Source organism: Musca domestica, unplaced genomic scaffold, assembly GCF_030504385.1.
Source record: "Musca domestica strain aabys unplaced genomic scaffold, Musca_domestica.polishedcontigs.V.1.1 77, whole genome shotgun sequence".
Classification (NCBI taxonomy): Eukaryota; Metazoa; Arthropoda; class Insecta; order Diptera; family Muscidae; genus Musca; species Musca domestica.
The window spans coordinates 2521718-2537281 of NW_026712400.1; the positions used below are offsets into that span (position 1 = coordinate 2521718).

General features: G+C 32.6%; 1 protein-coding gene across 13 annotated transcripts in view; it reads left to right on the forward strand.

The window, feature by feature from the left end:
• The window catches only part of LOC101901314 (pneumococcal serine-rich repeat protein), a 520206-nt gene that overhangs the window by 488148 nt on the left and 16494 nt on the right, over window positions 1-15564 (forward strand). For 9 of the 13 annotated variants that reach the window (XM_059130596.1, XM_059130601.1, XM_059130595.1 and 6 more), the window contains 2 exons: window positions 12298-12361; window positions 12647-12700. In XM_059130596.1, the coding sequence (XP_058986579.1) occupies window positions 12298-12361; window positions 12647-12700 (118 nt within the window). The remainder of the gene's footprint in view (window positions 1-12297; window positions 12362-12646; window positions 12701-15564) is intronic. The other 4 variants (XM_059130604.1, XM_059130600.1, XM_059130605.1 and 1 more) reach the window with 1 other exon arrangement.

The window sequence follows — 15564 nt, forward strand, 5'->3', positions numbered from 1 at the left end:
TGACACAAATTCTCTTTTACTGATTTCACGCGATTTGGACCGAATTCTGTAAAATTTCACTGAACATTCTTTTAGTTTCTTCGAATATAAATACGGACTGGAGCCGGCGTGAATTCGAGCACCGAGGGCTCTGATGTTCATTTTAGAAACTCGGTACATGCTCTTCAACTGCTAGGCTAAATCCGTTTGAGGACATTTGGAGTCGATCTAGAGATGTCCCACCGTCCGCCCGTCTGTCTGTCGGTCTGGCTGGTGCACTCGATAACTCTCGAGGGAGTATCCGATTTTGTCCTAACTTGGTACATCGTAATATTATTATCAAACTTAGATCTAGTTTGGAGATGGATAATATCGGTCCACTCCTTTTGCTACCACCCTCACAAAAGATCGAAGTTAAAAATATATATATTACTGCACAGAAAGAGAAAGGATAGTCCGATTTTGCCCAAACTTTGTAAATCCTAATATTTGCATCAGTACTACATCAGGCGCGAAAAGGGACAATATCGGTTCACTCTATCAAGTACCTCGCCCACAAAGGCTCAATATTTTGAATAATTATAACTCTTATAAAATGTGATATAAGAGTCCGATTGTCTTGAAATGACATATTTTTTTAACCCATGATCTGGTATGGAGATAGAATATATCGGTCCATTCCTTCTGGTAACCCTCCCCCCCCACAAAGGGTCAAAATTCTGAATATCCATGAAGCTCATAAAACGCGAAATTAACATCCGATTTTATTCAGACTTGGCAAATCCCAATATTTCTATCAACACAAGATATGTTATAAAGATGGTAGAGATCAGACCATTCCTTCCGGAACCTCCCCCACAAAGGTCAAAATGTTGAATAACCAAAACCAGTATAAAATGCGGAATAAGCATCCGGTTCTGATCATATTTCACACATACCATTATTTCTACTAACACAAGATCTGCTGTCATGATGGGATATATCGGTCCACTCCTTGTGGTATCTACCCCACAAAGCGCAAAATTTTTGGAACATCCATGAAGCTCATAAAACGCGAAATTAACATCGGAACCTACTCCAAATTTGAATAATCATAACAGAAGCCAAAATATATTTAAATAATCGAACATTGACCGAGGGTATACATCTGTCGGCAAAACCGACTGTTACCTTCTAATTTGTTTATAGAGCCACCATTTTTTTATAGACCGACACTCCTGATCTTTCCAAGTTTCCCACGACAAAATGTTCCGTATTCTGAGACTCGCTTCACACAATTTCTTATCTGGGGACAAATTCTCACATTCGATATCGAACAAATTTCGAACTTTAGTTATTCCTGCCGACATTTTCCATCTATTTAAGCTAAAATATAAATGTTTAAATTCATTTCGATCGAAATACGTAAATTATCCCCTGTTTGGTATGTGAATGTTGTCCGAATTTGGTACAATTACGGCAAAATTTTTTAAGTGGTATGTGCGTGTGAGCCCCGCTGTTCTAAATCAGGGCCAGGCAAATGAAAGCATGCGTGCTCTCAGCGAGCTTAATTCTCTCCACATACACGCAATCAGGGCCATTAAAAAATAATGTAAACAGAGATTTACAAACTTGGGAAAACATAAAAGGCTGACTCTCTGAATACCATCCTTGGAGTCCACAAACCAACCCTTTGTAGTTTATAAACTCAAACTACCTGGACAAAGCTGGGTCTAGGTGTAGGCCCCAACCTTAAATTTAGCATATATTCAACTGCCCCATGAGACTAACTTAACTTGCTCCAGTAGATCTGTGACAACAATGTAAGGAAGTACCCATATTGCCATAAACTAAGATAAAACAGTTTTTGTAATTCATGGGAAAACGCGAGTAAGGACGGGAATAATTGAAATATACTCTGAGCTAAAATGAATAGTTGTCCCGAAAGGATAAATGTATACTTTCCACTAAATATCAATAAGAACTATTCTTTGTCGATATAAAGTAACATCGTAGGATACATCAAAGTAATGACCCCCACTTATTAAAAAAACACATATTGTTAACCTTTTTCTTTCCATTTTCCAATTGGCGCCCAAGGTATATAATACACTTCTTGTCTCCAATGTAGCTTTTTTCTCTCTCTCTCTCTCTCTCTGTTTTCTCTCACGCAGATTGTCACTAATTATGTTGCATATTTTTTTTTAAAGCAATCCGCCTCTCTACATACATATTTATGCGTATAGTTTGTAGTTTGCGCTTAACTAAATCCAAATCAACCAAAAAAAAAATCAACTTAAAACTGAAGATAGTTTCCTTGATTGCTCTGTTGTAGATTTAAACAAAAACCAAAAAAAAAAACATTAAATATTTATAAACTCTTTTGTTTTGGTTTGGTTCTCTTTTTTACAATTACTTTGTTTCATTTCGTTTTTTGGGGTTTTGTACTTGTAATAATATTATTATTATCTAAAAAAAATAATACCTATATATTAGCACAATTGTTATTTAATTTTCAATTTCAAGTCAACCAACCGATCATTACTTAATTGCATTTTTAACATAATGTCTTACCTATAAATATGTAATTTACTACTTTTGCATCGAAACAGCAACAACAACAAGAATTACTATTACAAAGTAATAGCTTTTTGTCTAATTGTGTATTAATAATGATTATGATAATGATGATGATTATTATTATTGTAAACCGCATCAGCAACGACAACAACAACAACTTCTACTACTACAAAAACAAAAGCAAATTCTTATCTCAATTATAAAATTAGCATTTATCTACTAAAAATTAATTAGTTTTGAATTTTCGATTACAAACAGCAACAACCAATAAACAATTAAACACAAAGCAAGAAAAGCAATTTATTAAGGTATTTGTGTGTGTATGTATATGTGTGTGTCTGTTCTTTTCTTTTCTCATGAAAGCATGTTTGGTAACCAAAATAAAAAACAAAACAAAAAAAAACAGAAGATTGAAACCTTGGCAGTTGATGATGATTATGTATTTATTTTAAATGATTATGACAAGTAAAATATTTCATTTACAAACGTATGTACTTGCAGAGATGAGTTGGAATTGGGGTTCTAGAGCCACGTTCTTTTATTCTTATTTCATAATGTAACTAAATACAATGTAAAGTCACACCAAAACATAGACAAATTTAATTAATTCAAAACCACACCACCACCATCATCAAAGAAACAATGAAAACACAGTTATTCTTCAATATCGCCAACATAGAGTGCAAAAGATGATAGGTCTTGTTCTAACAATACGAAATGTTTGTTTTGGATGCTAACATTTTTTATATGCTATGAAATTCTGAAATATCAAATATGAACAAGTTAAAAAGCAGTAAGTTCGGCCGGGTCGAACTCTGAATACCCTCCACCATTTGGAACGAATTTGGAAATTTTCAAGAAATAAAATCCTCAAAAAATTCTGTTAAAATTTTAAAAATACGGAATATAGCCGTTATATTGGGGTCTATACGACGTGGACCTATATAGGCGTTGTTTGTCATAAGCCACTACCATATTCAAATTAGAAAACTTGTAGCTAAAATAATCAAAATATCGTATATAGGGAGGTACCGTTATATCGGAGCTGTGCCTGGGCAGCATAGACAATTGTCTGTCTCAGACTGTAGCATCCATTACAAACTTGGAATACAACATCTCAAACAATTTCGGTACGTAATTTGAAACTACTCCGGTGAATAATGTTGCTAAAATTATCAAAATACCAAATATCGGGAGGTACCGTTATATAGGGGCTATATGAAAACGTGGACCTACCTTGCCCATTTACGAACTTAACCTGTCTACTGGACAAAATAAACATGTGTGTAAAATTGTAGCCTTCTATCTCAATTCTTTCGAAAGATAGCGTGATTACAACAGACAGACGGACAGACAGACGGACAGACAGACGGACAGACAGACGGACAGACAGACGGACGGACAGACAGACTGATAGAGGGACATCGCTAATTTTACGCTGATCAAGAATATATATACTTTGTTGGGTCTGACCTGAGTATTTCGAGGAGTTACAAACGGAATGACAACTTAATATACCCTCCATAGTATGGTGGAGTGTATAAAAAGTCACTTTACATGCAACTCTACCACAATGTAATTGGTCCTTTACGTGCGTATAATAAAACATTTCCAATCCCAAACATACCCAACTGCCGGGCCGAACTTTTATCACCCTCCATTTGGAAGGAACTTGAAAAAAAAATCTTAAAAAAATACCGTTTAAATGAAACCTGTTATTTGGGGGCTATACGACTACGAGGACCTTTTTGTCATAGGCTGTAGTACCTATTCCGAACTTTAAATAAGAAATTTTAAACAATGCCGGTGAATATTTTTAAATTTTTTTTTTTCAATTTTATTGAATGAAAGCAAAATATGTCGGAAATAGCATCACCTTTTAGAATAAGTTTAGATTTGTTCGAATTGATTACCTTTGGCACGAATTATGGCCATCATACGGCCAATGAAGGCGTCACAAGCTGCCCAAATGTTGCTCTGCGATATTTTGGCCCATTTCCGACGAAGCGCTTGCTTGAGGTGATCGACACAATAGTCCAACGGATTGGTATCCGGAGATTTTGGTGGCCATTGTGCGCTGGAAATGAAGCGAGGAACCTCATTTTGTAACCATTCTGTTGGAATGTCCAAGGTCTGCGGCTAAAATGTTTGCGCGCCCAAGTCTTTAATACACCCTCCAGAATATTTTCGCGATAATATTCAATTAATACGAGCGGAGAGCTACCATCGGCTGTTATGGCGGCCCACACCATCACCATGGCCGGCGCCTCTATTCTGTGTGCCAACCGAAGGTGCACATTTTCAGCAGACCTCTTTGGCAAGTAAACACGATAATTTTGTTTGTTTACAAACTGCTGGACAACGAATGTTTTTTCATCGGAGAAAACCAATTTCGGCAGTTCACCACTTTCGGCCAAGCGAAGCAACTCTTTAGCTCTTTTGAGTCTACTTTCTTTCTGTTGCGGCGTAAGTTCTTTCTGTCAATATTTGCCGAATGGAATATTGCGATATGTTCAGCTCTCGAGCCAGTTTTCGGCCGCTGCGAGGCGGGTTTCGATCAAGTCGCTTCTTTACTTTTCGAACCACTTCACTGATGTTGCTGATTTCTTCCGTCCACTTCCTTGACGTCGGGCTACGCTACCAGTATCACAGTAACGATAGCCACTTGTGGTAACAGTACCTCCTAGTATTCGGTAATTTTTAAATATTATAGACCGGAATTGTTTGAAATTTGGCATTTAAAGCTCGTAATGGGTACTACAGCTAAAAACCTGCATATGCAGGTCGACGTCTTCGTATAGGCACCCATATTCACCGGAATTGTTTAAAATTCGGTACCTAGAGTGTGTACCGGGTTCCAACCCCTGTGGAAGATCACTGTCCAAGAAATCAAGTCCACGTCTTCGTATAGGCCCCATATAACGAATCCTCACGATTTTCGGTATTTTGAGGATTTTATCGATGTTATTTTTTGAAATTCGGTACTGTAGAGTGTGTACTCCTATGAAAAATCATTGTATTCATAGGTGCACGATATTCAGTATTCTGCTGATTTATTCCATATTTTTCAGGGGTATTATTTTAATTAGTTTAATTTAATTAATGATGTGACTAATAATGGTATTTTAAACTCGCAATTTTGTAGCAGGAAACCGGTACCATCGACTTGACTGTATTTTGAAGACAGTTTACCAACCGATTTTACTGGCAAAAATAGAAGTGGGCCCAATATTCAACCCCGACACTTTTATTGTTAAAGGTTTTCTTAACCTTAATTTCAAGCCTCTCGATATTTAGATCGTATCCAACACAATTTCCAAACAAATTGCCTATAATTTGGTATAGGTCTTTTTATAAAGAGTTAGTTTTTGAAAGTTAAAGAAATTTTTTTCAAGAAAAAAAAGTTTGAACATTATTTTATGCAAATGTTAACTGCAGTTTTGCCTCAAATTGTCCATCCGCTTAAATTCTGATTGCTGGCAAATTTTCTTTAGGCTTTGGGATAGATTAGCAGATACAGGAAGAAGCATTAATATTTTAGTGTTTCATTTCAATAAACATTTAGGCTCAAACAACATCAATGCTATATTCATTTATCTTTCTCCAATAACAAATTTTGCGAAAATTTGAAATAATATGACAGTTTTGCAATAAAATATTGAACTTGGTCAGACTGTGCCCTATAATTATGTATATTATCATATAAGTCATATTCTTCCTTGATACGATCTTTCTGTATAAAAACTATTATTTGTTGTTTTTTACATAAGTTTCCTTAAAAAGAGATCGCCCTTCTGCGCAACGCTTTTTCAAGTAAAAAATGTCCGGCAATAATTAAAAAAATATATTACTTTTGCACTCTAAGTTAACGATAACACTTGTTTGGCGATGTAAGTAATTCATAGATATCTCTCTCTAGTTCTAACTGTGTTTCGCTCTCTCTCTCTCTCACTTCTTAACACTATAATCAAAAAACTACAACAGCAACAATTGTTCTTTTAAATATGATATTAATTTAGCTTTTAGAAGTTAATTTATTTGTTATTTGATTTGGAACATACGGTTTCGTTTTTTCTTTTTTTTAATATATTTATATATACATTTTAATGAAATTGCCATACAACAACAACAGCAACCATTCGTACTAAACCTATTCTAAAAAACAAAACAGCATCCTTAGGTTTAATTAATTGCAAAGAACGGCGCAAAAACCTGGTGTGTTTTTCTATGTAAATAGCTGTAACTTTTTTTGAAATGAAAATATAATGCCAAAAATTAAAAAAAAAGACATATGTTGATTATGTTTTAATGGGGACCCACTGTATGCATGTTAATTAAAACAAAAACTTATATTAAAATAATTAAAAATAATTAATTATTCTATTTATTTATTTGCCAAGATCTCTTCTATCAAGTTCTCTCTATCTCTCTATATATACTTCTTGTTTTATTTTACTCTGTTACTTTGTATTACACTTTGTATTTGGTTTTGTTTAATAATAATAATTTTGTGATGAATGCTGTATAATAAACCGAAAAGAGAAGAGTAAATTAGTTTGTTCTCTCTCTCTCTCTCGAACTTGCTCTCTCCGCGATCTCTCGCTCAAATAGTGTGGAGAGTACAGATACGAATTGTAAAACCGTACATATCATTGTGTCACACCTCCATCACCTTTTTTATCACAGATTAATTAATTAAACATTTATGCTATTATATTGAAGTGTATGTAAACAATAAGCAAGCAATTATTGCATATTTTTAGGCGCATGTTAATGTATGTTCTATTTTGAGGAAATTATTAAGGTTGCAATTAAACCGATTTAAAAAAAAAAAAAAACAAATCATATAAATGTATATCAAATCTTGTGTTTGTTCAATTTTTTCATATTTTTTTAGTGTTTGGTTTGTCGATGGGTTTTTAGCAGATTTTTGTATTAACATTTTAATTATGCGTAATTTTGTTTGTATGACCGCCATTGTCTTTTTTTTTTTTGTAACCCTCTTTATTTGATTTTTTTTTTTGATTATTTATACATCACCCATCATTCACGAATTCTTTTAAAACATCAAAAGTTCACAGGCGACAACAGAATAGTTAATATTTTAATTAGAAATAAGATATAAATTATTATCATAACTAATTATCAAAGCAATGTAATTCTTTCAAGTGCAGTTGACAATTTGAAAAAAAATAACTCTTAGAAACTGAGGTTATATATACAAAATTTATATAATACAATTTTATATACCCAGGATGAAACACACTCTATATAGCCTTCATTTGGAACCTGGACCAACCCAAATTACTGACTTTACCAATTTTTTTTAATTAGGAATTCGTTAGTCAGAATGTAATAAAAAGTTTAGTTTTGTGTTGAAGAATGAAAAAGAGACAATTATGTATTTCGAATTTTTATAGCCTCTACCATTCTATGGAGGGTATATTAGCTTTGTCATTCCGTTTGTAACTCCTCGAAATATTCATGATAGACCCTACAAAGTCAGCGTAAAATTCTAAGACGATTAGCGATGTCCGTCTTTCTGTCTATCTGTTGTAATCACTATATCCTTCGAACGAATTTAGATAGAAGGCTAAAATTTTGCATACATGCATATTTTCCCAGTAGGCATTTTAAGTTTGGGCAATATCGGTCCACGTTTTCGTATAGCCCCCATAGACGGTACCTCCTGATATTCGGTATTTTCATGATTTTAGCCGCATTATTGACTAGATTTATTTCGAATTTGAAGTTCGTAATGGGTACTACAGTCTATAACAACAATTTTTGTACGCAGGTCCACGTCTTCGTATATCTCCCATATAACAAAACCTCCCGCTATTCGGTATTTTCTTGATTTTTGCGAAATTATTAACTGGAATTGTTACAAATATCGTAAAGGGTACTAAGACAAAAAAAAATCCGAATGCAATTTCTGAATATCTCATGGTATCCACCACGTTCTGGAGTGAACTTACAGTTTCGTGTCTGCTCTGTTGATATTGGCTCCAGCAGAAAATCCTAAAAATAGGGTCAATTCATAATTGCCAACATTTCTTTTTTCCAATATATTTTGGCCGAAATTTTTTAACTTTTCACAAGAGAAAAAATATGAAATTATTTAAATTTTTGACTTTGTCAACCGACAAAAAGACCGAAATAGGGCGTGTATTTTTTTTTTGTAAAAAAATGACCATTCAAACGTGAATATAGTTTAATCACCAAAAACATGAAAATGATCTTTTCTGACCTTTACATCAATGCTGGTGTAAAATAAAAATCGGAGATATAGAAACATATTTACATTTTCAATATTGTTTTGAACATCCATTAGCATGACAGAGAGCGCAAATTCGGGACTTTTGCCAGGAAATTTAGCATGGCTCCTGTAAAAGTCCAAGGTATCCCTTTGGCTTGACTTGATGACAAACTTAAAAGAATAAAATGGACCAAAAACATGCATGTTCATGGAATACTTGAAATATTCTTCTAGGGAATGTAGTTTTGATGAAAATATTGTTTACAGATCTAAGAGGATTGTTTGAACAACCGTAATAATGGCTACATTCGACCTTTAAATTAAAAATTAATACATTTATTATATTCCCTAAATATTGAAAATATCATTTTGAAATAAGTAGTCCACTTTAGTATCCCAATCTTTCGAGGGATATGTTCATTCTAGTCAAAAGGTTTTCAGATATACAGAAACTTGATCGCAAACTTTAGGGTATCGTAAAGACGGACGCACCCGTCCTTTCCTCTTATGTAAGGTAACTTTTTGCTCAATTACCCATTACGAACTACAAACACCAAATTTCAAGCAAATTCCTTAGAAAATGTAGCTAAAACCATCAAAATACCGAATATCGAGAGGTACATGGACTTATACAGCCAATATTCTGCCACCGCAGGTAGAACCCATTACAAACTCACAATGCCAAATTGAAAGAATTGCGTTTAAAAATGTGACTAAAATCACTAAATTATCGAATATCGGGAGGTACTGTTATATGGGGGCTGTACGGAAGAGAGGACCGATATATCTCATTTTCAATACCAACCATCCAAGTTCTACGTGAAAAATGTGGACTGTATCATGAATTCAACAGACAGTCAGCCTGACAGAAAGAATTTTATGCTGATAATAAATATAAACACTTTATGGAGTCTACAACAAATGTTTAGAGATGTTACAAACGGACGGAATATACCCTCCTTTCCAAGGTGGTGGCTATAAAAATTTAAAATAAATGCTTCTCTGGATATTGAAAAAGCGATTGGCTATGTGAAGTGAAGTAGAGTTCTTTTGCATTACCTCAATTTTCAAGAGTGTTTCCAATATTTGGAACTTGCACTTTAAATAACAACTTTCTATTATTATAAGATAACTATTGTAAAATTATCATTTTTTTATAAATATAAACAAGAAATTATATTTGTATATAAAAAAATGTCTTAATAATGTTCAATAATATAAATTACGAATATTTAAGACTTTATATTTATATCTACCAAACTTTTTTACGATGACTTATTTTATTAATTTACAATACTTTACAAACATATTCGAAAATATTCTTATAATATTTTGTAGAAATGGTTTGATGTATTAAGTGAGATATTGGTGATGTTTCGAGTGGCCGAGAATAATATATATATATATATATATATATATATATATATATATATATATATATATATATATATATATATATATATATATATATATATATATATATATATATATATATATATATATATATATATATATATATATATATATATATATATATAATATATATATATATATATATATATATATATAATATATATATATATATATATATATATATATATATATATATATATATATATATATATATAAGTCCCCTGATATTTGGTATTTAGATGATTTTAGCCACATTTTTTACTGGAATGGTCTGAAATTTCACACAAGGATTTCTCTCTGAGTATTTTACTCCCTGAAAGAGAATTGTTTATATAGGTCCCCGATATCGTATATCCCACATATAACGGTACCTCCGATGTACGATATTTTCATGATTTTAGACACATTTTCAATGAAATTGTCTGAAAATCCACACAAGAATTCCTTCTGAGTACTTTACCGCCGGCAAGAGAATTGTCTGTATAGGTCCATGTTTTAGTATAGTCCCCATAAAACGGCGGTCCCCCGATATTTGGTATTTATATGATTTTAGCCATTGTTCGAATTTCGTATTTAAAGTTTGAAGCTCGTAATGAGTGCTACAACCTATGACGGAAAATTGTCTATGCAGGTCCATTTATATTTTTCGATGGATTTTTTTGAAATTATTCAAGATCCTTCAAAATGGTGGAGGATATTAAAAGTTCGGCCCGGTCGAACTTAGCTGCTTTTGTACTTGTACTTGTTTTTTTTTTTTTTTTTTGTAATAAATTAGTAAATCGATTTAAGTAATATTGGAACTTGGCAGCATTATTCGGTATGAACAAATCACACGGGCAAAAATACCAAACATTTTGCATTCAAAATTCCCTAAATTTCCGCAAAAGGGTTCTTCCTTACATATTCTTGCCTAACAAATCTCCACTTGGAACTCTTCTTCTTTCTTGTTCATCAGCTAGCAATTTATATTGAAAGCTCTTGTCGTCTATATATTCATAAACCTTGACTGAACAAAGTCTTCTCTCTTCTGTTTGATATGAAATACTGCTTTAAATACATATAATACGAAACTGTCGACGTTTTATGCAAATACATTGCCATTTAGTTTTTCCAATTGCATATATTGACCAACGACATGACAGGAATGCATTTAAAACATTACAGAAATATGTGTTTTCCGAAATCGCCAAAAACAAAAACATCCGAAATTATAGATATGGTCTCAAAAATATATTCCATAGCATTTTCTTGTTCAATGAGTCTTTAAAAATCAGAGAATCTCCTATAAAAACGTCAGGTCTATTAAATTACAGCAATACGCTATATCATTATATAGCATTATTTTCTATTATGTCTTTGTTTAATGTTAGTAACTTAAAAAATGACATTAGAAAAAGAACGAAATAAATCCTCGTAATCAAACAACTATATCGGATTCCCACAAAACAAATTTAATAAATTTATATAATTTAATATATTATACATTATGTTTAAAATATTGTAAAATAACCTTATAAAAAATCTGTATTACAAATATAATTTCGTACATAATTAAATTTAAAGGATTATAATTATTATTATTTTTTTTTTTTTTTGGAAGATGTACATGCATATAATAAGATTGTAAAAAAATGTATGTAAATTATCATCAAGTGTAAAAGTGTGTGTGTGTGTTTGATTCAACATATTGCAAAAAATCTACAAACACACACATTAAAAAGGCATTATTTAATTAATTAAATAATTAATTAATTAATTGGTCTACTGTGGATCCCCATCATAGAACCACAATCAACATATCTAATATATATTATTAAAATAAATTACGTAAACATTTCGCTGGGCATACCACCTCAAATTGGGAAAAGAAAAAAACAACATTGACCACATATATGACAAGGGCACTTATCAATAATTTAATGTTTCCAAGAGAAGAAATGAATTATGCTTTTAAGTACTCTCACTCTCTCAGAATACTATTCCAAGTATGACCCCGAAAAGAAATTCAATTTAATGACATCCTTTTTAAGTTCTAAGCTCTAGAATAAATGTACAAATTTGTCTTTTCGAACTCTTCCTTTCCACAGTGTTTACTTTGATCCATACCTAGCAGCCGCTGCAGCATCTGCTGATCCCAATTTACGTTTTCAGGTAAGTGGACGAGTTATGTAAAATCATTGTTTAGGTTGATACATAATATATATATATAGGCCAGTAAGCTATACAAATCTTTATCTAGATTAAGATTTTTTCTATGATATAAGTGTATTTATTTAATTATTTAATTTTGTTTTATTCACATGCACACACGACTAATATTGTGTGCATGTGTATTTTGACTCAGCCAATTTATGTTCATTTATTTTTTTTTTTTTGGTTTAATTGACTAAAATACAACAAGAATTATATAAAACAAAAATACGTAACATTTTGCAGGCAGCCAAACCGGTCAACGAAGTTCCAGCAGCACAGCCAGCAGCAATTATAAATGTAATCATTGTTTTGTTTTTATTATGATTATTGTTATTATTATTATTCTTATCATTATGCAAATACTCTATAAAACTGTATTATAATTATTATATAATTTATTATCACTTCTACTACAACTATTGTTATTTATTGTCACCATCAAATCCACCACCGAAAGAAAACAAAAACAAATGAAATGAAAAGAAAAGAAAACCATTCATCACTTTTAATTTCTGTTATCGTCTACTACCACATATCCCATTACTATTTATTTCATTGTTGTTATTATTATAATATAATAACTGTTATTATTACCTTTTGTAAAATTAGTTGTACAACAAAACAACACCTTTTTGCTGTGGTCCCCCCGAAAGTATGCTTCATTTGTTTGTTAAAAAATAAAAGAACTTAGTTTTTCAAATATCCTCTCCTAAAACTTTTTTGTCTGCCATAAAGTTTCTTCTTGAGTATTTTGATGCAAATTTCATATTATTACCATTTATTTATTTGTTCGTTTGTTTGTTTCTTGTTTTATTTGACTTTGGTTTGAGGCTTTTAATTTGTTTTGATTTTTTATCCAAACTAAAGCAACAATAAGTACTAAAGCGATGTACTATGTAGTGAGTCGTAATTAATTAATTATTAATAATCAGTCTTAGCAATTTATTTGGTTTAAATGAAAACGACATTGGGTGATAGCATGTTCTTATATAATAGAATTACTTCAATACAACCCGACATGTAGTCGAAGAATGACAAGGTACACTAGTAAAAAAAATATAGTCTGAACTACAACAAAGACTCAGTTAACATAAATACAAATACTTAATTTTCAACTGAGACAAATGAAATTGAATATTTGTGGAAGGTACCAGAAGAAGTTGGCCCCTATTTACACTAAGTCTAATACATATATTATACCCCTGACATTATTTGTTTTACAGGGTGAGATGAAAAAACTGCAACCAACTTCAGACTGCTTTCATTTCTAAGCCACTCCTCCGATATGTTGTTTACCAGCGTACAAAAGCATTTTGGTGTGAATTCTCCAGAAAAAAAATTGCTCGTGATGGAATTCGTGAGCTGAACTTATCGCAACATTCCTTTCGGCAAATATTGAAAAATGAGCTTGGGGTAAAGCCATTGAAATTCTATAAAGTGCAAAAACTTCCAAAGTGCAAGAACCGCAACAGAAAGAAAATAGACTCAAAAGAGCTAAAGAGTTGCTTCGCTTGGCGATTCGTTGTCCAGCAGTTTGTAAACAAACCAAATGATCGTGTTTACTTGCCAAAGAGGTCAACTGAAAATGTGCACCTTCGGTTGACCACCAGAACTCAAGCGCCGGCCATGGTGGTGTGGTCCGCCATAACAGCCGACGGTCACTCTCCGCTCGTATTAATCGACCGTGGCATCAGAATAAATGCCGAATATTATCGCGAAAATATTCTGTAGGGTGTTGTATTAAAGTCTTGGGCACGCAAACATTTTAGCCATACCAAAGTGTCGATCACCTCAAGCAAGCGCTTCGCCGGGAATGGGGCCAAAATACCGCAGAGCGACATTTGAACAGCGTGTGACGGTTTCATTGACCATTACAGTGTTTGACTTTGTTGCATTTTTTTTTATCTCGCCCTGTATATGTTCTAATTGAACCTAAATCGATTTAACATTGTTGATCGCATTTGGAATTAGAGCCCTCACTATTTCTTTGAAAGAATTTGGACTATATCCTTTCGTATTAAGTTATAGCCTTTCATGTAATGGTGCCTCCTGATTTCCGATATTTTGAAGGTTTGAAAACAATCGAATATACTCTATTTTTCGATGTCGCTCAAAATAGAGTTAGCTTGATTCTCTTATTTTATGTTGGAAGAAAAATTCGCTCGAAATCGAGCAGACTCTACTTACTCTTGCCAAACGGTCTTTCCTGTTGCACACAAAAGTAATTACAAACCAAGTTATTATTGCCACTAGAATTTACTCTTGGATCAAACTCTTGCTCTATTACGAGCGATTCGACTCCCAATCTAATTTTACAAACGGGAGTGATTCGGTAACAATCCCACATAAAACATAAGAGTATAAAACACTCACTCCTCGATTACTCCCCCTCGCGAGCAAGTTTCACTCGCAAGTTAATTTAAATTGTGCGAGCTCTACGGTAATTCAAACTTACAAGTTGAATTCGATCTAGAATTTTACACTAATCACAAATTGGGCGAATATTCAGAGGTTTTGCAAACGAAATTGAATGTACCCTCGATTTTATAGTGGGTGTATAAAAGGCACATAGAATGCGGACGAAGTCCACGACAAATCCCAATCTTCACACATCCTAATATTTTTTTCAAACTTAGGTCAGGTGAGAAAATTGAAAATATCGCTCTTTCTGGAACCTCCCTACCGAAGGAACTTTTGCAGTATTGGTATAGATTCGTTTACACTTTCTGGAAACTCCAATATGTTGGGAAATTGTGAATCCAACATAAGCTTAGAAAGAGAGAGGACTCATTATAAATCGTCTTACTAAAATAATTATTTTAAAAAGGATATATTGTTCGAATATCGCCTCATTACAAATGAGCTGACAAATATAGGGAATATTTTTCGAAAAGTTTTTTTTTAAGTTTTTCAGAACAATAAATTTGACGGAGACATTTTAAGCTTTTATACCAATAACATTGCGGTTCGATTAAATTTGGCGAAGGTATTTCCGAGCTATATAAGATATCTGGTACCAAATATCATTGTTTTCGAATACATATTACAAATGTGAGGGACTTAAACACCAAATTGGAGAAAACATATATGTGGGAACTATATCTGAATCTGGACCAATTTTTAAATTTGATTTACTTGATTCTAGACTGAATTCGGTCGAA